The 24,310-nt window shown below is 48.9% G+C and overlaps 1 protein-coding gene across 1 annotated transcript in view; it reads left to right on the top strand.

Moving 5' to 3' along the window:
- The first annotated feature begins 6,277 nt into the window (after positions 1-6,277).
- Positions 6,278-24,310, top strand: part of FBXL5 (F-box and leucine rich repeat protein 5) — a 52,169-nt gene continuing 34,136 nt past the window's right edge. Inside the window, exon 1 of the mRNA XM_056855506.1 lies at positions 6,278-6,454. Coding sequence (XP_056711484.1) covers positions 6,371-6,454 — 84 coding nt within the window. The 5' untranslated portion in view covers positions 6,278-6,370. The remainder of the gene's footprint in view (positions 6,455-24,310) is intronic.

Below are 24,310 nucleotides of genomic sequence, written 5' to 3' on the forward strand. Positions count from 1 at the left end.
TTAAGGTCCTGAATGTGGAGTGATAAGTAGATTGAAAACCCTAACCATGTTGCAGGTGGAGACTCAGCACTGTGGTGTGTAATAAAATGAAAACCCTTCCCTGCATTTTGTGCTGTGCTTTTCTGCTACTCTGGGGACTGAAAGAGGCTTACAACATGAAACACACAAAGGTCTTTTAAGCAGGGAAATTTTAACTGGGGTTTGAGGTTCTCTTGACCCCCACTTTTCTGTTCTGAATCCTAAAAATGCTATGCATGTTGTAATTTGCCCTGAAGAATGTCTTGGGGGTTCTGGAGAATCACCAGCAGAAATCTGGAAGCATCCCCGCCCCTTGAAAACGCTGCTTTGTAATTGGCTGTAGTGCTTACTGTGAGAAAACCGTCATTCCCCACCCCCCACCCCAGCTCCTCTCTCCTGCGCTTTGGCTTATGCATGGAAATGGGGACGGTTTGACCTGGGCTGATCTCAAAGTGCCCATGCATAAAAGAGGAAGAAAGGCCTATCACCCAGTTGACCCCCCCCACACACACACATACTCTTGAAGGAGGTGATAAAACTGCTGGATCCACCACCGTGGCTCACACAGGGCCACACTGTGACGTAGGGCTGCCAGCCCCCAGTTGTCAATCTGTTACCCAAATGGCCTTCACCAGTAGATATCTTCACTATAGGACCATCCCCCTTTAACATGTGGAAGCTCACACACAAATGTACCAAGGGCAATTATTATTGGGACCTTTAGCCTGGTGTGTACGGGAGTCCAAGATCTAGGCAACACTTCATACAAAGTGTGCAGATTCTTAGAAATGAACAGACATCGGTTTAAAGTTGCATGTTTAAGATGTCAGGCATGGGCCTGAGAAAGGAATGTTGTGGTTTCCCCAGGTGCCGGCCAAGGCCAGCTCCGTGCCCTGTGAACAGTGTGTTTAGACTCCTTTCTGTGGGAACTCTCCTAGCACCCTGTGTCAGGCATTGGCCTGAGAATCATTCCCCGAGACCAAATGGCGCTTCAAGGTCTTTGAGTTGTACAGCTTTGTTTATGTTTTGACTGCAGAGGCCTCGGAGAGTGTGATAATGATAGACCTTCCAGGGAACCAGGGATCGCCCTGGCAACCGTCATATTTGTAGATTGCCTTTATTATGTTTTACCCTGTTCCTAGTTTCCCATTGAAGTCCATGAATCCCTTGCGTTAGTTGCTGCTCCTCACTGTGTTTTCCTTAATAAACCTGCTTTTTAGGATACCTTCCTGATCGTCTGTTTTTTTGGGAATAGCCAAGTGAACTCAGAACTGACATTTGGACTTCAATCTGCCTTTATTTTCATTTTGTTTCTTTTGGTTTGGACCTTGAGGGAAAATGAGGCTGGAGCCTCATCCCTGCATTCTGTATGGCGGCAGCAACTGAGTTCACCCCTTACCCTGCAGGGAGGGTTGACGGGTCATCCCAGGAGGGGGGACCAGCAACAGTTACTGCCAGAGAAGGACTCCGCCAGCTCCTCCGGGAGGAGGTGAGGATACTGACCCTGCACGCCTGAGAGAAGGCTGCGAGAAGGGGCCCCCAGCGAACCTTCCTGGAGGGAGAGTCTTTGTGAGGGGCCGTGGTCTCGGGGGAGGCTGCAGTTGTGGAGAGACTGAGGGACAGGTTATTGCAGTGGTACCGCCACCTGGGTGAGAATGCGGCCAAGGGCAACGAAACTCTCCTGGAGGGCGAGATTCCCGGTTCCGATCCTGTACCCTGTGCCCTCATGGAGGAACGAGTGGAGACGACAAGTCCTACTCAACCCCGTCTTCGCCGAGAGACGGAAGGATCATTTGCTAAAGCGGTCGGTGTCTGGACCGCTGAGCTGGAAGCGTCGGTGGCCGCGCAGGCATCGGAAACGCAGCCCAAGGGTCCTGCAACGCCCGGCAGCAACTTTCCACAGGACGTTGGAGGTTGCCCACACGAAGAAGACCTCAGTGGTCAGATTACAAATTCCCAGGGACCTCGACCTGGACGGCCTGGGGAGGTCACAAACAAAATCCAACATCTGTGGGCTCAAAACCAGGCGTTGGAAGAGCACTTAGCTCGGATGCAGAATCAAATGGATTTAATGTGGCAGTACTTAGGTGAGAGGCAGCGGGTGCAAACACTTGTGCCGACCCCACTGCCACCTGGTCAGCCAGGAGTGCTGTTTCAACCATCGTCAGGTGGGTCGCATCGGACCTCTCCTCCGCTCCCCTCAACTCCACCACTGGGACACCTCCAGTCAACAGGAGCATCAAGACTATCGACGCTCATGCCAGCTCAGCTAGCGCCAACACACGGCCAAGCAGGACTACTTGCGGCACCCCGACCGGCGTCAGGGCCACCTGGGATGCCAGGACAACCGGGGGTGCCTTTGCTTGGCAGTGGGGGGCCGCAGCCCGGAGCGCCGGGGCAACCAGAGCCGCCCGGGGGTATGGCATCGCTTCCCGTAGCACCGGACGAAGTGGACATCCGCCGGCCAAACCTCTCCGCAACCAAACAGAGGGCTAGGGAAGCGAAGCTGTGGCAGGATCAGGCAGCCCCAATGGTGCCTGCACAACGGAAGTCAACTGCTCTCGGTACAGAGCGAGCCCAACGGTTCCAGGTGGGAGCCTGTCTAGTCTGCAGAGCTATTGGCCATTTTGCTGCAGCCTGCCCGTGGCCACCCGAATGGCCAAACCCGAGTCAGGAAAGCTCAGCTGGGGAGGGAGGAAGCAACTGTCGGAAAACTGTCGGCGGACGCGAGATCCTTCCTGCGAGGTCTAGGAAGTTGATTTCTTGTTCGGAATAATTCATAGTTAGATTGATGGTGGGGTGGAAGTCGTTGATACCCATGATGATAAACTACTTAACAAGAACATGGACTCTGGCACCAAGGCCTGCAACAAACCAAGGTGCCAACTTTGCCCTCATATAGATTCTAGGAACACCATCTCTGGACCCACCAATGTCAGCCATACTATCTCAGGTTCATATTCCTGCTCATCTTCTAATGTGATTTATGCCATCACATGCCAGCAATGCCCTTCCACAATCTATATTGGACAAACAGGTCAGTCTCTTAGACAAAGATTAAATGGACATAAGTCTGACATCAGAAACCACAATATTCAAAAACCAGTGGGTGAACATTTCAACCTTCCAGGACATTCTGTTGCAGATTTAAGAGTAGCAGTTCTCTTACAAAGGAATTTTAAAGGGAGATTGGAAAGAGAAACTGCTGAATTACAGTTGATATTCAAACTAAAGTCAATGCATTTACCTGGGCTGAATAAAGACCTTGCATTCATGGCCCATTACCAATGCTGATTTCTCCACACCCATCTCTCCCCTGGACATCACAGACTCTTCTGCGTATCACACCTAATCCCATCAAGCCTGCTATTCACATTTACGTACTGTTCCTCTACTTAAAGACAGATGGATTCACATTCTAGCTGTATCTGAAGAAGTGAGCTGTGGCTCACGAAAGCTCATACCCTACCAGAAAATATTTTTGTTAGTCTTTAAGGTGCTACTGGACTCTTGCCCTTTTTGACTACTGCAAACAGACTAACACGGCTACCCACTGTGAATTACCTATAGTTTAAATTACTGTATATTCTCCAATTTTAATTCTGTAACTGATATGAATTTTAATGGCATTTGCCATATTAATATATGAATCTGAATGCTTCTGCTTATAAACAATTCCATTCAAATGAGCAGAGCAGGTATGTTCGCTTTGAGGCTTAGCCCTGACATGGTTATATTCCACATGAAAAAAATTACTTCAGGAATGTACAAATGGGCAACTACTATCTGCAACCCAAAGTAAAGAATTTTCCTTCATCTTCAAACCAGCTATGTGGGAACAGACTGCCTAGAGCCCCAATTCTCTCTCATCTGTGTGGATGGCTGAGATGAAATAGACTTCACCTGTCCAAACTTGGTAAATTAGTCTCCTCTAGAACATCGCCTTTCCCAATCAACACCACCTTTATTTTATTTATTTATTTTAGACTTATACCCTGCCCCTACACAGGGCTCGGGGCAGCTCACAACATTCAATAAACCAGGGGTGGGGAACCTTTTTTCTGCCAAGGGCCATTTGGATATTTATAACATCATTCGCGGGCCATACAAAATTATCAACTTAAAAGTTAGCCTGCTATATTTGGTCAAACATTTAGCCAAGAGGCATGACCGGAGACGGCTCCAAATGTTGGCCACATAGAGCGACTCGCTTTTGAGCTCTGCTGTCCCCAGATGAGACCAAGAGATTCAGGCAGGGCAGCAAACACCAGATGGAGTGAGCGACAAGCCGCTTGGGGCTTGTAGGCGAAGGAGCCCCGTCCAGTAATGCCCTGATCCGGCACTTTCCCGCCCTATGAGTCTTTTGCAGGACTTAGAAGGGAAAGAGCCAGAAGGGAGGGGGTACCGACCAAGCCCCAAGCAGGCAGCTGCCCAGATGACCCCTCCCCCCCAATCGGGCAAGCAGGCAGGCATCCAACTGGTGGTGCACTCGCCTACCTGGTGGCACAGGATGGTCTGTTTCACAAGCCGTTCAGCTGCACGCCAGCGTTACTCTTGCTTCGCATGCTCGGGGCCAGATTCTACAGCCGACTCTTGCTACCTCCGCCTGCAGGGATGAAATGAGGACACACTGGCTAAGACCCCCCCGCGCATTCTGGCCCTGCCCCCTTTAACAGCTCCATTGTCGTCACTTCCGCCCCCAGCCCTCTTGTAGTGAAGAGGGAATATGTTTCTCCACGACCCGGGTGGGAAAGGGTTAGCACAGTTTCTTGGGCAGTCCTAGCAGCTCCATAGCTAATGACTCTTCTGCAAGGAGGAAAAAAGGTTCCTTTTCTGGGCAAAACAAACTCACATCCACCTTGAATAGAGGCTATTCCTGTCTGTGGAAGAGGGCAGATCGCCAGTCTTATATCCTTCTGAACTAGAGGTCTGCCAGGACCCATGAAGGGCCAGACCAAATGATTTTGCGGGCCGTATACGGCCCCCAGGCCTGATGTTCCCCACCCCTGTGTTAGGCTAAACGCAGCAGTTCCTGCAGTGTCACAAAAACAACGTTAAGTTTTATATAGTGGTTTTTGAATACTGTGATTTTGAAGTCTTTTGAGGTGGTGGTCAAACGGGTCATGTTTGAAAGCCACCTTAAACTGATATGAAAAGGTAGCACTAAAATACAGAAGTAAATAAATAAAGGAGAAATGAGACCTGGGGCAAGATCTCAAGCCTCAATGCTTTGAGTCAGGAAAAGAAAGGCAAGGAGCATTTCAAGTGACCTAAAAGGACTAAAGTGGGGGTCCCCGACATGGTACCCACAGGCACCATGGCACCCACCAAGTGGTTTTAGAAAGCAGGCAGGACCAAGTGGGGGTTTTGCCCAGCAAGACAAAGACACTCACTGTATGACTGAAGGTAAGCTGGGGCAACTATTTTGTAGCTGGCTCCACTTCTTGAAGAAGCCATTTTGTGGCTGTGGCCACTGGGACGCGTCAGCAGACTCGATAAGGTGGCACTAGGCCTTACTGGGCAAGCAGAGGAAGGCATCGACATTTGCACACCAGGGCCTATTATGCAGGGCTGTTTCCCACCCCTGCCGACCGCTTCGGGGCTTCCTTTTGATTACGCAGGCCTTGTCCGCAGGTCAGAGGTCGCCCCGCTCTCTCTGCTTTGCCCCATTTTTCCAGATTCTGGCGAAAACCCTGGAAAACTCGTGGGGAGAGCGAGGCAACCTCTGACCCAAGGAAAAGGCACATGCCTAATCAAAAGGAAGCCCCGAAGAAGTGGGCGGGGCGGCCGCGGGGAAACGTCCCTGCATGAAAGGCCTAGGAGAAAAGTTTAAAAATAACTCCACATCAAAAACACACCAGCCCTGAAAGCACTGAACGAGCCACTAGTTACAGAATTCCTATGGAGCAACAGGGCAGCCGCGCTTGTCTGCTAAGAAATGCACCGTTTATTAACAGCCGCACCGCTACCATTTTAATATAAATCACTTTTTTTAATGCGGCCACAACCGGGGGGGGGGGAGAATCGCCAACGTCGCAGAGGCTAACGCGAGGCCCCGCCCTCCCCCGTCCACTGTACAAGAGGCCTCCTCAGGCTCGTGCGCCTGCGCGTTTTGCCCGGAGAGGAATCTTCCATTCGCTTGTTTCGCCGCTCTCCATCTCCACGTGACCCGGCGGCGGAGGTGGGCGGGGGCGGCGCGCGGGAAGGAGACTGCGCCGGCGCCTGGCTTCCTCCGGCCTTGACTGACAGCCCGGCGCGCGTGCGCAGAGAAGCGGTTGCCGTTTGCCGTCGCCAGGCGCTTGACGGCGGCTGTCGAGGGAGCGTCCGTCGCCCTCTCTATGGGGAGGAGAAGATGGCCCCCTTCCCTGAGGAGGTGGACGTTTTCACGGCCCCGCACTGGCGGATGAAGCAGCTCGTCGGGCTTTACTGCGACAAGGTATCATGAGGGGGGAGAAGCGGGGAGGGCCGGCGGGCGAGGAGAGGAGAGAGGCGGCGGGGGCCGGCGTCCTCGGACGCGCTCGCTCGCTCCCTCCCCCCGCTTCGCGTGAACGCGCGCGCTGGCTGAGGGACTGCGTAGCTTGGGGGGGGGGGGCTCGCGCGCGCCTGAGGACGACCCCCCTCCCGAGTTTCCCCGCCATCCGGGTCTTCAGGCTCGGCTACGCTGGAGGGTTGTTGTCGGAGGGGGACCTGGGGGGCGCGGGTTCGAATCCCCCCGCCCTCCACAGCTTCCCGGCCTAATCAACTTTGCAGGGTGGTGGTTGTGAGATTGGAAGGGAAGGATGCGGAAAGCTGCTTTGGGACCCGATCAGGGAGACAAGTTTATTTATTATGAAATTTATATATAGTGAGCCTTTCTCTCTGGGTCTCAAGGCGGATTACACAGTCAACGCAATCGACAGGATGGGACGTTCAGTACACAACGCAGGGGATATTAGGGTTGCAGATCCACCCAGGAGTCTGACAAACAGAACTGAAGCGAAGCATAAATATTAATGTGACACATTAAATGATACAAAGGTTTCAGAGTAGATGTAAGGTAAATAAAGGGGGGTGCCTAACTCTCTCCTGCGGGGAGGTGCCGAGTGCTCCCCAGACACTGCCTTAATTGCTCCAGGCTCACTTAGCATTTGTGCCTTTCCCTCCTCAGTCCTGCCTTTCTTCCCGTCTGTCACATATTTATTTGTACCCTGCCTTTCTCCCCAATGAGGACCCAGAGCAGTTTGCAGCATTCTCCTCTCCTTCATTTTATTCTCACAGCAGCCCTGTGAGGTGGGTTAGGCTGAGAAGTGTGACTGGCCCAAGGTATCTGTTCCTTCTTTGGGGGTGGCATTTCTGGTTTGCCCCGCCACCGTTTTGCCTTGGCAGCAGCCCTGAATGATAGACGAGGCAGAAAGCAAGTGGCACCTAGTGGGATCCATGATAAAACTTAAGGTTTGAACACACATGAACTCATGAAGCTGCCTTATACTGAATCAGACTCTTGGCCCATCAAAGTCAGTATTGTCTACTGAGACCGGCAGTGGCTCTCCAGGGGCTCAGTCAGAGGTCTTTCACATCACCTACTTGCCTCATCCCTTTAACGAGATGCTGGGGATTGAACCTGGGACCTACATGCCAAGCAGATGCTCTACCACTGAGCCACGGCCCCTCCCTGGGCCTCCCCCCGCCCCAGTGTCTTAGCCAGACACTCTCCTAAACCCTATTGGTTCAGTAACTTGGGCTGCAGGGTCTACTCTTAGGATAGGGTTGCCAAGTCTAGGTTGGGAAATTCCTGGGGATATGGGGGTAGAGCCTGGTGAGGGTGGGGTTTGGGATGGAGGTTGAGAACCCAAGGGGATTGATGTGTGGTAAAATGGCACTGCATCACAGCTATGGTCTATAAAATCCACAGCTTTTAAAACCTTACCTTACATTTTGTTGGTGTTCAAAGGCATTTCTCATGATAACCCTTTGAAGCAAATCAGGCTGAGAGTGAGAACAAGTGCCCCCCAGTGACTTTCATGGCAGAAGAGGGCTTGGCACCTGTTTCCCCTTAGCCTTAGTCTAAAGACCACACCCACCTACTGAAAGGAAGCCAAAGTACTTGCGATGGAGTTGAACGTGTGCTTCATCCTTATCATCACCTTCTCCCCTTTGCCTGTGTTGAATTTTAGATGGTAAGTAATAAGAATCCTCTTTCTTTTTTATTAGGCTAGAGAAAGCCACGTTCTTGTCCCCACTGAGCTGTGAAGTTCCCTGGGTGACCTTGGGCCAGTCACACACCTCAGCTTAACCTGCCTGGCAAGGTGGTTGTAAGGATAAAACAGAGGTGGGAAGAACGATGTATGCTGCCCTGAGTTTTGTGGAAGAAGGGCAGGATAGAAGTGATACGTTGGTTGGCGCTCTGTGAAGTGTCATGCCTGGTAATGATGAGGTGTAAATACCAAGTCAGAGACTTGCTACCCCTCCTTCTGTGCCCAGCAGCAGTCCCCCATCTTCTTTTGCTACTGTTCTCTTCCCCCCAAATTATAAAGTCAGAATTTTATTTTTGGCATGTGGTTCTCTCAGTAGCTCTTGGAGTAAGTAGTAGGTTAGAGTGGTTGAGCTGGGAAGCTTTTATATTTTAAAAAATGTGCTGCTATTAAACCCCCTCCCTAGTGTGGGTGCCAAGAATTGTGAACCCTGCATGGGGTCATGCTCACTTTCCTCTAGAGATAAAAAAGAGTAGGACTTCAGTGGTCTAAGTGAATTGGTTTGCAGTTTTGCTGGTGTAGTGGAAAAAGCTCCCTCTTGGACAGACATCTTAACACGGTGAGGGGATTTGTGTGTGTCAGTGAAGCTGGGAGCAATACCGTAAGGAGTTTGGACTTTGTCAAGAGGCTAAACTCCTAGCTGAGTCACTCAAGGCGGAATGGTCACAGCAGAGACACCAGGCTAAGGGCACTTTCACACATGCCGAAGAATGCACTTTCATTCCACTTTCAATGCACTTTAACCATCATTTGCAAGTGGATTTTGCCATTTCACACAGTAAAATCCAGCTGCAAAGTACATTGAAAGTGGATTGAAAGGGCATTCTTTGGCATGTGTGGAAGTGTCCTAAGATGTGTCCCACCCCCTTCAGGGATCAACAGGCACATCAGCAGACGAGAACAGACAGTTTCAGTGGTGATGGAGGCGGAGGAATCCTTGAAGGGTAGCTACTGGGCAGCAGCAGTAGTGGCAGGTGACACTGGGGGAGAATCTTTCGTAAACAACGGCAGTGCCACTTCAACTAACCCTGGTTAGTACTGCACAGAAGAGGGCATCGGTAAACCACTTCTGATCAACTCTTGCCTCAAAAACCGTATGATGAGACATTAATCATAGGATTGTTGTAAGCCGGAAGCTACTGGACTGCACTTAACACACACACACAGTGAAGATAATTCACAGTGGGTAGCCGTGTTAGTCTGTTTGCAGTAGTCAAAAAGGGCAAGAGTCCAGTAGCACCTTAAAGACTAACAAAAATATTTTCTGGTAGGGTACGAGCTTTTGTGAGCCACAGCTCACTTCTTCAGTGAATAAAGAGACCAACACCCCAAGCCTTTTCATTTTTAGTCAGAAGTAAATCCTATTGAGTTCAATGGAGCATACTCCCAGATATATATAGAATTACAGTCCTAACATAATACAATACTGGCCTATCACACTGATAGTTATTAAGAATGTTTTGTGAAAAGCTTTTGAATTTTCTAAATTAAAAGTAACCAAATCCTGGCAACTATATACATTCTAACAACAACATGATTTTCCTGTCTCCTGCTGGATATATCTTACATCTCCAGCTCAAGGCTTTGTTTTTTGTAGTTTAGGATGTACCAACTCAGTTCTACAAGCTGATGTTACTAGCCTACAGCATGTCTTAGCTCACCTGCCCACATTACTATTTGTGGCAAACTAATCTGAAAAGCAAAAAAACAAAACAAAAACAAAACTGTTCTCTTTCAAAAGTTTCATGCTTGGCTGCCTGGAGGTAAATCTTATTTACCAAAGACAGTCAGATTTACAAGCCTGTACTAACTTAACTATTATGAGGTTTCATTTGTCAAGTTAATGTGAAAATGCCCTAACCGTTTTTGAAATGGTTCATGCCTTTCATTTTGAGGAGGTAAGATGCAGATGTGTGTGTGTGAAGTGCCGTCAAGTTGCAGCCGACTTATGGTGACCCCTTTTTTGGGTTTTCATGGCAAGAGACTAACAGAGGTGGTTTGCCAGTGCCTTCCTCTGCACAGCAACCCTGGTATTCCTTGGTGGTCTCCCATCCAAATACTAACCAGGGCTGCCCCTCCTTAGCTTCTGAGATCTGACGTGGTCAGGCTAGCCTGGGCCATCCAGGTCAGGGCAAATTTCCTCTAGAGATAAAAAAGAGTAGGACTTAGTTGTCTAAGACTTCAGGGCAAGATGCAGATACACCCTCCTTTATGGTCTGTCGCATCCTGAAGGATAAAAATGGCTAAAAATATTTGAACATTTTCCTTCCCTGGGCTTTTCCCCTTCCTAGAAGTTCTCCTTCCCAGTCCCTTGAAGGCTCTTAACTAAAATAAAATTTACTTTAATGATTCTTCTCAAATGACCAATAGGTCTTAAGCAAGACCACACTAAAGCACAATGCCAAAATATTTAATATATTCCCCTTATACTTTAAAATAGGCAGCCAAAAGATATATAAATTTTGCAATCTTTACCATCTCCGGTTTATTTGTTATTTAAAAAAATGTCAGGAAGGGTAAGTTCCTTCTTTCCTTTATCAAATGACTCAACCAGTCTGTTTTTTTAACCTCAAATAACAGGCAATGAAAAAACAAATGACTTATTGTATCGATACTACCAGACCCACAAGGGCAGATCCTATTGGAAATAGAACTTTGTTAAATCTGCCCTTCAACTCAGGTGATGACAGAACTGGGCCATCATATAGGCTCTCCTATACTTGGGAAAGGTTAACAGATTTAAATACTTCAGTATACGTTGTGGGAAAATACCCCCAAAGAAGATGGAACAAACTCTCCATGCTCTATTGTGTACACCATTGCAATCTAATAAAATCAAGCTTTTAAAATTTGAATCGCCACCCTCTTTTCCCCAAGTTGTTTTATAGTATCCATTGAGAACCCTAGCTGATTAGCCCTTTGTCTACCATTTGTTTCCACGGTGACTTGTAACTGTCATTCCCAAGACAATGCATATAGAAGTTGGGGCTTATATTTAGCACTAACCTTGTGTGTGTAAAGTGCCATCAAGTTGCAGCCGACTTATGGCGACCCCTTTTGGGGTTTTAATGCAAGAGACTAACAGAGGTGGTTTGCCAGTTCCTTCCTCTGCACAGCAACCCTGGTGTTCCTTGATGGTCTCCCATCCAAATACTTACCAGGGCTGACCCTACTTAGCTTCTGAGATCTGACGAGATCAAGCACTAACCTTACTCAATGCTTAAAAGTAGGGCGCCAGGCTCTCATTTCGAGAGCATTCATTGCCGGTTTAGCTTGTATTGCTTTATTGGCAACACATTTGGGGTAAACCCATGACCTGTCTTAAGTACTTATGCCGAGGAGTTTCAATAGAACCATTTATTCCATCAATCCAAACTGAGACCCCATATAGTAGTCAACGGACTGTCTTAGCCTCAAATACTCATAGCTGCTGGTATGAACTGCCCTCTTCGTCCGAAATAAAACTTCACAATTGCATTAAGTCCAACAGTTCAATTGTTCACCTTCCAAAACAACTTCTGGTATCTTTTCCTCTGACTAAACACTACGATCTTAGTCTTCTGGGCATTTATGATCAAATGCTCATTTTTGCAATTTAAACTAGAGATTAAACTGTGCAACCCACTTGCTCTCTGCGACAAAAGTGCCATATCATTTGCATGCAGCAGAATTGAGATCTTATTATTTCCCAATATGGGATGATGTTGAGAACTAATCGTTTGCAGTCGAGCTGGTAAATCTTTTAAATATAAAATAAATAGTAAAGGGACAAGGGGACAACCTTGTCTTAACCTTTTTCTTAATGGACTCTCTCCAGACAGTACCCCCTCCCCCAATTACCACACCTAACCCTGGCTGTAGGCCATCCACACAGCTTAATTATCAGCCACAGTAGGTGCTGGTCGATAGATGTTTGAGACAATTTTTTCCCATAGACACAGGCAGGATACTGTGCCAAAAGCCCCATGCAGATCAATAAAGGCCACAAATGAACTTCCATGACTCCCTGAAGCATATTTATATATTAAATGAGAGAGTATTAGACACCCATCAGTTGAATGGCCCTTATGAAAACCAGCCTGGTCTGGGCCCAAGATGTCATATTCTATAACTCAATCTGACAGCATTCCATGTAAGTATAGCACATATAAAATGGAATTTACAATGTCTGTTCCTCTTTCCTCTTATTCTATTCACCTTGTTATTTTCTTGGATATTCCTAGTTATCAGAGTGCCTTGGACCATGTATGTTCTGATCTCAAGTTTCTAGCTTGCAGGTAATGTTTTTAGCACTTAAGAGTGAGCAGGTGCATTAATTCCGAGTCATATGTATAATATGCTGTCCTCAATATGTGGCATTTTCATTAGAAGTGATCTAATTTAAAAAAGGGTCCCTGTGTTGAGGACTCAGTGAAGTCTAAATTTCAGCAGTGGGGAAGAGGAAAAAGAGAAGAAAGAGGCAAGAGTAACAAGTGGCAGCTGCATTTCTAGTGAAGCTTGAGTACGATGCTTGGGTAGAAAAATGTTCTAAAATCAGTTGATGTCCACTTCTGGCAAGGGCTGCATTGATTTTCACAGTACTTTTCAAGTGTATTTTGATTGTACTGTGCATTTGTTCTCCTTTATTTCAAATTGTGCAGAATAGCAACAACTAAAGCATTAAGTGTGCCTTCTCTGTAGGAGACGTGTTGTGTATTATGGCAACAACTGAAGGTGACATCTGGATGTACTCGAGAGGTTGGTTTGGTTTTGCTTTCTGATCGTTTTTGCATGTCAGGAGCCGTTTTTGTACTCAATACCTTTTTTTGCATGAGAATGAAATGGCCACATGCAACCTTAGAGAGACTAGGAGAAAGCATCACATAGGTAACCTGCCTGTTCTTCCTGCTTTAGGGGACTGGGGAGGTAAGAAATCAAGAGACATTCTCTTTTGGACAGAGGGAAGCTGGCTGTGGTGCAAAGAATGGTAGAGGAGGCAGGTGGTGCCACTCACCTGTTGGTTCAAATACAATTATTATTTTCACCAGGAAGGTATCTGTATGATATATTAAGTGCAAAAAGCTTGTATAAGCTTTGTTGACGTTGCTGTGGTGAAAAATTGTCCTGGGTTCAGATTCTGCTGCTGAGTTCTCAAGCCCAAAAATAGTTAGGAGGCAAAACTGTGCTGCATCTGATGTTTTGGGGGAGGGGATGTTCTGTTGCAGGGTTTTTCCCAAATACCATTACCGTATATACCCGTGTATAAGCCGACCCGCGTATAAGCCGAGGTGCCTAATTTCTCCCCAAAAATGGGGAAAAATTAGGCACCCGTGTATAAGCCGAGGGTCGGTTATAACCCCTCCCCCCCCCCGGCAGACTTACCTTCTGGGCTCCTGGCAGCGGGAAGCGGCGGATCCGGCGGGAGTGGCCTTCCTGCAGCTGTAGGAGGGCCCCCCCCAGGCCGCTCCTGGCAGCAGGAAGTGGTGCGGCCCGGTGGGGGCGGCGGAGCAGCCTCCCCGCGGCCGCAGGGAGGCTCTGGAGGCCTCTCCCGGCCGGGAGAAGGCGGCGGGGGCGGCAGAGCGCCCTCCCCGCGGCCGCAGGGGGCCTCTGGAAGCCTCTCCCGGCCGGGAGAAGGCGGCGGGGGCGGCAGAGCGCCCTCCCCGCGGCCGCAGGGAGGCTCTGGAGGCCTCTCCCGGCCGGGAGAAGGCGGCGGGGGCGGCAGAGCGCCCTCCCCGCGGCCGCAGGGGGCCTCTGGAGGCCTCTCCCGGCAGAGAGAAGATGGCGGCGGTAAGTTTTCCCCTCCCTCCTCCTTCCCCCCTCTACCGTATTGACCCGCGTATAAGCCGAGGCCGGCTTTTTCAGCCCTTTTTTTGGGCTGAAAAACTCGGCTTATACGCGAGTATATACGGTAGCTAGAATTCTGTCACATAATTCTGTTGCTGATAGAGTGGAAGCTAGGTGTTTGAATATCACTTTTGTTGTGGAAAATGAGACCCTTGGTCTTGCTTGCTCTTGAAATGTCTAGATTGCTGTTGTAATGAATATTTCTAAAACCTTGAAGCTTTTAAATCATCTTCTAAGCAGATTTGCTAAGGAATGCCTAAAATGATATATTTCTGGACCAATATGTGGAATTTGTATTGGGATTTCTCTCCTCCATTTTCATTTTCTCTCCCAAGCCCTGCAGTACTCTAAGCCTTGCTGTTTCTGCTACTTCTGGTTTCATTGTTGTTGTTATTATACTTTTGAAAATGGAAAGAGTAACAGTCTCTAGGTTTTTTTAACCCTCTTTCCTGCATGATCTGTTTGCTTCTACTTTACTCCCTACTTTGCATCTTTTTGTATCTCTGTGCTGGAGCATGTTAACTGGCATCTATTTATTTCCTTGGTCTCTTGCCAGAACTCTGTTTTGCAAGCTACGTTTACAATATCTAAGCTTATTATTAGTCAACTGCAGTTTAACCTAGTATTAAACCTAAAAGCTAGTCTGTGGCCTTTTCCACACAAATGGTTTACAATGTTTCATGCTGTCAAAAGCTACATTTAATTTTTTTTTATTTCTGCACTTTCTTCCTCCGATTGGTATCGGAAACGTTTTCTGATCATTGTTTTCCCGAACACTTTTATTGCGATTTCCCCCCTCCATTTCCAAACAAGCTTCTCTTGAGCATGCAAACATCTTCAAAATTAATTTATTTCTCTGCTCCACCAAATATTGTTCTTTTATTCATGCCCACTGTTTTGTATATATATCCTCTACCCATTCCCCCCTAAATTAAAAAAAAAATGACATGAGATTAGCGGTAAAAAGATGGATCACTGGATGGAATTAACACCTTTGTCAACTTTGCTGCCCTGGCTCTTCGGTCCTGGGCAATTTGAGTCCAGCGGTGGTCCTGTGGCTCAGCAGGGGCAGTTTGGGGTTGGGGTGCCAGCTCCCGGCTCTTTACAGCGTGCAACTAACATCTGCACCTCCGTCAAGAGTCTGGGTATGATCCTGGATGCCTCCTTATTGATGGAGGCCCACGTTGCAGCTGCGGTCAAGGCGGCCTTTTACCATCTCCGCCGGGCCTGGCAGCTGGTGCCTTACCTTTCTCGCCCCGACCTAGCCACGGTGATACATGCGATGGTCACCTCTAGCCTGGATTACTGTAACTCGCTCTACGTAGGGCTGCCCTTGAGACTGACCCGACGGCTCCAGCTGGTTCAGAATGCGGCGGCAAGGCTCCTAACAGGAGCCTCCCCCAGAGAGCATATAAAGCCAGTGCTTTACCATCTGCACTGGCTCCAACTGGAGTATCGGAGTATCGGATTAGGTTCAAGGTGCTGGTTTTGACCTTTAAAGCCTTACACGGTCTGGGTCCTTGTATCTTCAGGACCGCCTCTCCTGGTATACCCCCCGAAGGACACTAAGATCATCTGATGGAAATTTACTGGTGGTCCCTGGCCCTAAGAGCGTGCCGCTGTCCTCGACAAAAGCCAGGGCTTTTTTGGCCCTGGCTCTGGCCTGGTAAGATGCTCTGCCTGGTAACATCAGGGCCCTGCAGGATCTGATAGTCTTCTGCAGGGCCTGCAAGGCAGAGCTTTTCCGCCAAGCCTACAATTGAGGACAGTCACTTATATCAGCTTATACCATCTTACTAGCTTCTCCCCCCTTGAGTGGGAACAATACAAGTGAAGGGTTGCCACCTGCATGGCCCCTACTGTTTTAGATTTGGTGAGCCATCATGGTAGGTTTTAGAATTTTATTTTTGGTTTTAATATGGAATTTTATATTGGTTGGATTTATATTGGTTGTTGTATTTTAAAATGGTGTCATCTGCTCTGAGCCAGCTTGCTAGGAAGGGAGGGCTGTAAGCCAAATAAATAAATATATATTAAGAGTGGCCAACTCTAATCTGGCTGCAGTGGTAGTCAAATCCTGCACAGCAGAAAGGTGCAACTTGGAGCTGCACGTAGTAATGCTACTACTAGCTAGCCCAACCCCTCACTTCTTTCAATGACTGCTGTTAGAAGCAATAGGTGCGGTCTTTCTGTCCCAGTGAGCACTGAAGTTTCCCCGTGTTTTTCTTCCTCCTGTGCTTTGGAACATGGGAGTGGAAAGAAAGGAGGAGGATTCTTACTCTATAATTAGTGTCATTGTAGTACTTATAAGGGAATTATGCAATGAAATGCTTCATAATCTCTAAAATAACCGACTATAGCCAGGGTTTAACTTACAATTTGCAAAGGGATAATCTTTTACTCTTTTCTGTGTTCTGTTTTTAATAAAACAAAGAAAACCCAGATTTATTACAGTCCTTACAATTTGTTGCAGAGGAACCCAAAATTTGGAAATTGCCAAACTCAAAATGTTCTGTGATCCTGTTGAAAAACCTGGATTGCAGAGATGGGAAAGTAGACACATCCTCTCTAGTGCAGATCAGAAGCAACACTGCTGAAAGAAATAATAGGCACTCTATATGGGCTTTTCATATTGTTATTTCTAATAGCTGATATAGTTCCTTAAGAGTTTGTTTAGCATATTATTCTGCCCTGCTATCTCTTTAAATGTTTTGCTGGTTGTGAGGCCTGAAATGAATCTGATATATAAGCAGTGCACGTCTTCTATTGATGAACGCATCTCAACATATGTCAGAGAACATCCTAAAAAGACAAGGAAGTCCACTTTTCTCAATTGTTCTTAATGTGAGAGATCCCCCTCTCTGAGTTTGCTTCTCCAAATCAGTTGCTCAGACGTTGATACAGAAACAATAGATTTATTGAAGCCTTCAGGAGATGAGACAGGCACAGGTAGAAAGTTGCAAGTGAGGGGCTATACGGGTTTACAGAATATATTGACTCCAGGGCACTGGGGCACTGGGGTTCACACTTATTGTTATGGGAAGTTACAAGCTTGGCATAATACAAAACATCAGACGGATCCCAGGAAGTCTGGTGCGGCTATCACACTTCCAAGGCCGCACCGGCCTGAGGGAGTACTGGCAGGAAGAACAGCGGGGGGGAAGATACATGGGCCATCAGGCCTGGCGCCTGAGACCAGAAGGTGTGAACTGCTTTTACGAGTTCACTGATAACACCGCAGGTGATGGAAAGCAGAGACACAAAGACAGAGACCCTCACATTCTGCCCCCCTTAAGGCCCCCCTCCGAGAGGACGAGGCTTATCGGGATAAGCGAGGTGGAATTCTCGGACCAAGCGAGGAGCCGCCATGTGGGGTGCGGCCACCCATTCGTCATGAGCGGAGCCAAGGTTTTTCCAGCGAACAAAGTAAAACAGTTTCCCTTTCTTCCATTTGGAATCTAAAACCTTGGATATTTCCAAATGGGTATCCCCTCCTACTACGGTAGGAATCTCATGAGCGGGAGGGGGGTGGAACTGGGGAGCTGCTACATAAGGTTTGAGGAGGCTTATATGGAAGACTGGATGAACTCCCTTGAGAGTCTTAGGGAGACTCAGTTCCACGGTAACCTCGTTGATTACTCTGGTAATGGGGAAAGGTCCTACATAACGGTCGCTCAGTTTTTTGCAGGGGCGAAGAGAGCGGAGGTTTTTGGTGGACAGATAGACTTGCTCCCCCACCTTGAGTTCCCATCCCGGAGACCGGTGTTTGTCTGCTTGTTCCTTGTACTTGCTTTTTGCCCTTTCCAGATTTTTGAGCAACCATGGCCAGGTGGATTTAACCACCTGAATCCACTCCTGAAGATCAGGGGTAGACTGGAGCTCTGGCGAGACGGGGGCAGAACCGAAAGGGCCAAAATCCGTCCCGTATATAACTTGGAAGGGACTAAAGCCGGTAGAGGAATGAGGCGCATTGTTGTACGCATATTCGGCAAATGGCAGCAGGTCGACCCAGTCGTCCTGGTGGAAATTTACATAGCAACGCAAATAACATTCTACTACCGCATTTACTCGTTCCGTTTGACCATCCGTTTGGGGGTGATAGGCGGAAGAAAGGCCCTGTTCCTCCACTCCCATTAACTTTAGGAAAGCCCGCCAGAATTTGGCAACAAACTGGACCCCCCGGTCGGAGAGGACCTTCCTCGGGATCGAGTGTAGCCTGAGGACGTGCGTGATGAACAGTTTAGCTAAGCCCTGGGCTGAAGGAAGACCTGCACATGGAACGAAATGAACCTGTTTGGAAAAGAGGTCTGTGATAACCCAGAGAACCGTTTTCCCCCGACTAGGAGGTAGGTCGGTGATAAAATCCATGGCGATGACTTCCCAGGGACGGGAGGGGTTCTCAAGCGGTTTGAGAAGCCCCGGGGGTTTTCCCATCCGTTTCTTGGCTGTGGCGCAGGTGGGGCAGCTGCGCACATACAACTCTACATCAGATCTCATACCGGGCCACCAGAATTGCCTTCGAACCAGGTGAAGCGTTTTTATGAAACCAAAATGACCCGCTAGCCTGGCCCCATGTACAAGTCCCAATACTTCTTTGCGAAGGGAAGATGGGACATATAGTTTCCCCCCTTGCACCCACCAAGTGTTGGTTCGTTCCAAGCCAGTGGGGAGGAGATGGTGCTCCTCCTCCTGTAAGGAGGCGTCCCGGAGTCGCTGTTGGAATGCTTCCGGGATACCTTTGAGCGTAGGGGGGGTCTCCGGTTGGCGGGCTTGGGATCGGGTGGTGACGGCCAAGCCAGGGACTTCCCCTCGCTGTTCGGGAGTGAACAGGGAGTCGACGGGGCGATCGAAATCGTTGCGATACTGGGGAAGTCGTGACAAGGCATCAGCTAGGGCATTTTCTTTGCCAGGGACATGTTTGAGGGTGAACCGGAATTTTGCAAAAAATTGGGCCCACCGAATTTGTTTGGCATTGAGTTTTCTAGCTCCCTTGAGAGCCTCAAGATTCTTGTGATCTGTGCACACTTCGAACGGCAGCTCGGCCCCCTCTAAGAAGTGTCTCCATATGGTAAGGGCATGTTTGACCGCTGCTGCCTCCTTCTCCCAAATGGCCCAGTTGATTTCGGACTGGGAAAACTTCTTGGAGAAGTAGGCGCATGGCCTCAACCGTCCCCCCTCATCCCTCTGCAATAGGGCCCCGCCCATGGCTACATCCGAGGCATCCACCTGCACCACGAAGGGCTTGGTGCAATCCGGGTGAGCCAAAACGGGTTCGGATGAAAAAAGTAGCTTTAAACGTTCAAAAGCTTGCTGGCACTGGGGAGACCATTGCAGACGGGCTGAGGGGAGTGCGGCGCTAGCCCCCCTGTCCTTGGTACGCAACAGGGCAGTGAGGGGAAGCGCAACTTGGGCAAAGTTGGGAATGAAATTCCGGTAAAAGTTGGCAAACCCCAAAAACTGTTGAAGTTGGCGGCGGGTAGTGGGGGTTTCCCAGTCCCGCACCGCCTGGACCTTGGCGGGGTCCATTTCCAACCCTTGGTGGGAAATCACATACCCCAGAAATGTAATAGAAGGTTGGTGGAATTCACACTTGGACACCTTAGCATACAGTTTGTGCTCCCGCAGCCGCTGGAGCACTTCTCGCACTAGGCGCACATGTTCTTCCATGGTCTCAGAGTAAATAAGAATGTCATCGAGAAATACCACCACCCCCCGAAACAGTAAATCATGCAAAACTTCATTAATTAATTGCATAAAGACACTCGGAGCCCCCGAAAGTCCGAACGGCATGACCAGGTACTCAAACATCCCAAAACAACTGGAAAAGGCCGTTTTGGGTTCGTCTCCTTCTTTGATGCGAATGCGGTGGTAGGCTTCTACCAAGTCCAGTTTGGTGAAGATTCGGCCCTCCTTTAATTGTGCTAGAAGGTCAGGAATAAGAGGGAGGGGGTAAGCATTAGACTGGGTGACTGCGTTCAGTCTGCGAAAGTCAATACACAGTCTTAAATCTCCCGTCTTTTTCTTTACAAAGAAAGCTGGGGCTGAATAAGGAGCCTTGGAGGGGCGTATGAAACCCCTCGCCAGACTGACATCCAGATAGTCTCGCAATACAGTCTTTTCACTAGGGCTCATGGGGTAAACCTTTCCCTTAGACAGTTTGCCTTCCCCTACAATCTCGATGGCACAGTCCGTTTCTCTGTGGGGAGGCAGTTCGTCGCACTCTCTAACATCGAAAACATCAGTAAACTGCGAGTACTCAGAGGGTAATTGAGGAGAGACTGGGGCGGGGGACCCTACCAGTGCGGCGGCTGGAGTTCTGAGTACCCGTTCCTTGTCATGCAACCCACAGGGGTTTTCGGGGAAGGAAAGCACCCGTTTAACCCAATCAATGGAGGGATTGTGTCCCCTTAACCAGTTCATCCCTAACACCACAGGGGTTACAATAGGGGCGATGGTGAAATACAACCGTTCCCAATGTTCCCCCACGGACATAATCACGGCTGCAGTTCTGTGGGTCACAGGGCCCCGTTTAAAGTCACTCCCGTCCATTTGGGAAAAACGGAGGGGTCCCGGAAGCCGCTTGCGCCGGACACCCAACTTCTTGGCAGTTTCCTCATTTATCATGGTGCGGGCACACCCCGAGTCGACCAACGCGGGGACCTCTAACGGGGGACCCCCTTTGGGTAGGGACAGATGAACACGCACAAATACATTGTCCTCTTGGGCGCTTACCATCGGTGGAGCTCCTTGCACAACGATAGGGACGGTCTGCTGCGGAGCCCCCTCTACAGCAGACCGACGGCGTTTTTTGCCGGCTGTTCCCACTCTTCCTCCTCGCTGGAAGAGGGGGACGGGGTGGTGGCTTCCGGGGAGCCGTCCGAATCAAAGGCGGTATTTGTAATCCGGGACCCCGATGGGACCGTAGAGTCGGATGCCCCATCCTGGGGGCGCGCGTGGAGAGCGGAGGGTGCGCCGGAGCGCCGGCTCAGTGGTCCACTTCTGCGGCGAGGCTGGCTGTCGGCGGCCGGTTTCGTCGGCTCGGCCTGGGTTTGGCGGGGGGGGGTCGGACGGCCTGAGCGAGAGGGGCATTGCGATGCAAAGTGACCCTGTCCCCCGCAGATCAGGCAGACGCCGGCCTCGAACCGCTTGCGGCGTTCCGCGGCCGAGAGACCCCCGCCACCCCCTTGCCGGAGTTCCCGGCCACGGTCACCTCGGGGCCTGGGGTCTCGCCCAAGCCGTTGCTTGGACAAGTTCAGGAGTTGTTTGCGATTCTCGATGTCAGCAGCATGGCGAACCCAACCTTCCACATCCGGGGGGTTCCCTTGCATGAAGGCCCAATGTTGGAGGTCTGGGTTGAGACCCTCCCTGAAACATTGTACCAAGGTAGCTTCACTCCAGTCCAGAATTCGGCTAGCCAGTGACTGGAACTCACTTGCATACTGCGCCACCGACTTAGTCCCTTGGCGCAGTTGCATCAGGGAGGCTTTAGCCCGCTCACCCAGAGTCGGGTCCTCAAAACGGTTTCGGAGTGCTACCATGAACTCGTCCAGGGTTCGCAGCACCGGCGAGCGGAGTTCATACTGCAACACCATCCAGGCAGCCGCCTCCCCTTGCAGTAAGGAAGCCACGTACTGCACCCGGGACTCCTCAGAAACGAAGGTTCGGCCTTGTTCCCGCATAAAAATGTCTACTTGGACCATAAAAAAGGTCAACTGGTCTCCCGACCCGTCATACGTGACTTTCAGGTCCCGACGGGCCGGGGGGGCAGGGGTTGCGGGCGGAACTACCGGCGCCCCGTCTGGGGGAGCACCGGCTGGGGGTTGCAACTTCAGCGCATCTAGGGTCGTGGCCATCTCACCCATTACGCGTTGCATGATCTCCATCTGCTCCTGCATAGCCCGGCGGTCTTCCTGCCACTGCTTTCGTTCTTCCTCCATGAGGGCCTCTTTGCGGGCCGGGTCCCCTTCGAGTCCCGTGCTGGGGAAGGCCAACCGGCGATCCTTCGCCGCAGTCCGCGAGAGCGACCAGCCCTTGGGAGAGTCCAGCCAATAAGTAAGCCCCCGGGGACGTCCGTCCCGATCTTGGTCGGGGACGCGACCCTTCGGTTTCTTTGGCTTGGCTCCCTCCTCCTTCGGGTCCGGCTTCTCCGGCTCGTCCGGTTCCTTGGGGGCATCGGGGTTAGGGGTGGTGTCCTCGTCGGCTGACATTCTGTCCAAAGCGGTACAGCTGCAGTCCGAGAGGCAAGGACTTGCAACTTAATGTGAGAGATCCCCCTCTCTGAGTTTGCTTCTCCAAATCAGTTGCTCAGACGTTGATACAGAAACAATAGATTTATTGAAGCCTTCAGGAGATGAGACAGGCACAGGTAGAAAGTTGCAAGTGAGGGGCTATACGGGTTTACAGAATATATTGACTCCGGGGCACTGGGGTTCACACTTATTGTTATGGGAAGTTACAAGCTTGGCATAATACAAAACATCAGACGGATCCCAGGAAGTCTGGTGCGGCTATCACACTTCCAAGGCCGCACCGGCCTGAGGGAGTACTGGCAGGAAGAACAGCGGGGGGGAAGATACATGGGCCATCAGGCCTGGCGCCTGAGACCAGAAGGTGTGAACTGCTTTTACGAGTTCACTGATAACACCGCAGGTGATGGAAAGCAGAGACACAAAGACAGAGACCCTCACACTTAAGTTCCTGACACACATGAAGATTTACAGGCAATGACATGAGTTTCTGGGGAAAATTAAAATTGAGTGTTGTGATTAGGCATGCTTAGTTTGACTAATACATATTAAACACATTTAATAAGTACCCTGTGTTATATTTGTGTCCCAGTAGCAACAAGTACTTGGACTGAAATACTCAATTTTTTTTTTCATCAAGTCACAGGTGACTTATGGCGACCCCATGGGGTTTTCATGGCAAGAGACATTCAGAGGTGGTTTGCCATTGCCTGCCTCTGCATCCATACCCTGGTATTCCTTGGTGGTCTGCCATCCAAATACTGATCAGGGCCAACTCTGCTTGGATTCCAAGATCTGACAAGATTAGGCTAACCTGGGGTTTAGGTCTGGAATACCAACTCTGGTTTAAATGCTCAAACACATTTAGAGCTTTCTGTACACATTATTTTTATTGGAATAATACTTGTAAAAATTTAAAGACAGGATAACATGTATTTCTCTTACTTTGTTTAAAGTTAATAAAAATGGAAAGACACTGGAAATCATTGACACAATAACTTCAGCACACCGTAAGAACCAATGATATCCCATGGATGTTTTGTTGGCTTATCTATTTCAACAGAATTTAATTATCATCTGTGGAGCACACTAGTACAACTCATCATTTGCAGTTCTTGTTAGTTCTATATCAGATTAGTCATTTCAACATCCCTTCTGAATCAAATTGATGGTTATGATATCCTTTCCACCATGTGGAATAACATACAAATTTTAGCTTTGGTTTGACCTGCACAGCTAGTTGAGTGAATTCATAATTTAATTTTTAAAATTTAAATTATATACCTTTGTGTTTTTATCTCCTCACCTGTAATTTACAAACCAGCCAAACATACATGAACTCTCTCACACAGTTCTTAGGGACAGTCATCTGAAAAAAAATTCTTTACAATTTTTGCCAAGCTTGCCTGATAATGAAAATGAGTCATTTTATGAAACAGTCTACCACTAGAAAATTTCCATGGAAAAATAAAGAACTGGCAAATTTTCCACAGTATTTTTCCGTCCCACATTTCTGCTTACAGGTAAGGAAATTAAATCTCCTTTTTCAGGTGTTGGCTAAGCTATGGGGTTGTCATAAGCCAGCTGTGACTTGATGGCAAAAAAGCATGTACAGGCTTGTAAATGGTTTGGATCCAGCCATCCTCCAACGTAACTGGCTCTTTTTTTTTAGCAGAAGAGCCACTTACATTGGAGAGAGGCTTCAGACTGGTGGACTGGTAGAATAGGGGTTGGATCCACCATCCTAGCTCCCTGCCTATGGTAAGAACTACCTTCTGTGAATAGGCAAGAATGTCTTTATACAGTGAAATAACTACAATACAATTATTTATTTATGGCCCTTAGCCAGATAAAACAAGAAACATGGACTAAAATAATCTTACAAAGAAAGATTTACAGTCCGAGTCATATATCACTTGAGTGAAATAACTAATTGCTTGCCTCCTTATCAGCATGCCACAGTTTATAATACAATGATACATAAGTGCATAG

The sequence above is a fragment of the Euleptes europaea genome, chromosome 9, assembly GCF_029931775.1.
Source record: "Euleptes europaea isolate rEulEur1 chromosome 9, rEulEur1.hap1, whole genome shotgun sequence".
Classification (NCBI taxonomy): domain Eukaryota; kingdom Metazoa; phylum Chordata; class Lepidosauria; order Squamata; family Sphaerodactylidae; genus Euleptes; species Euleptes europaea.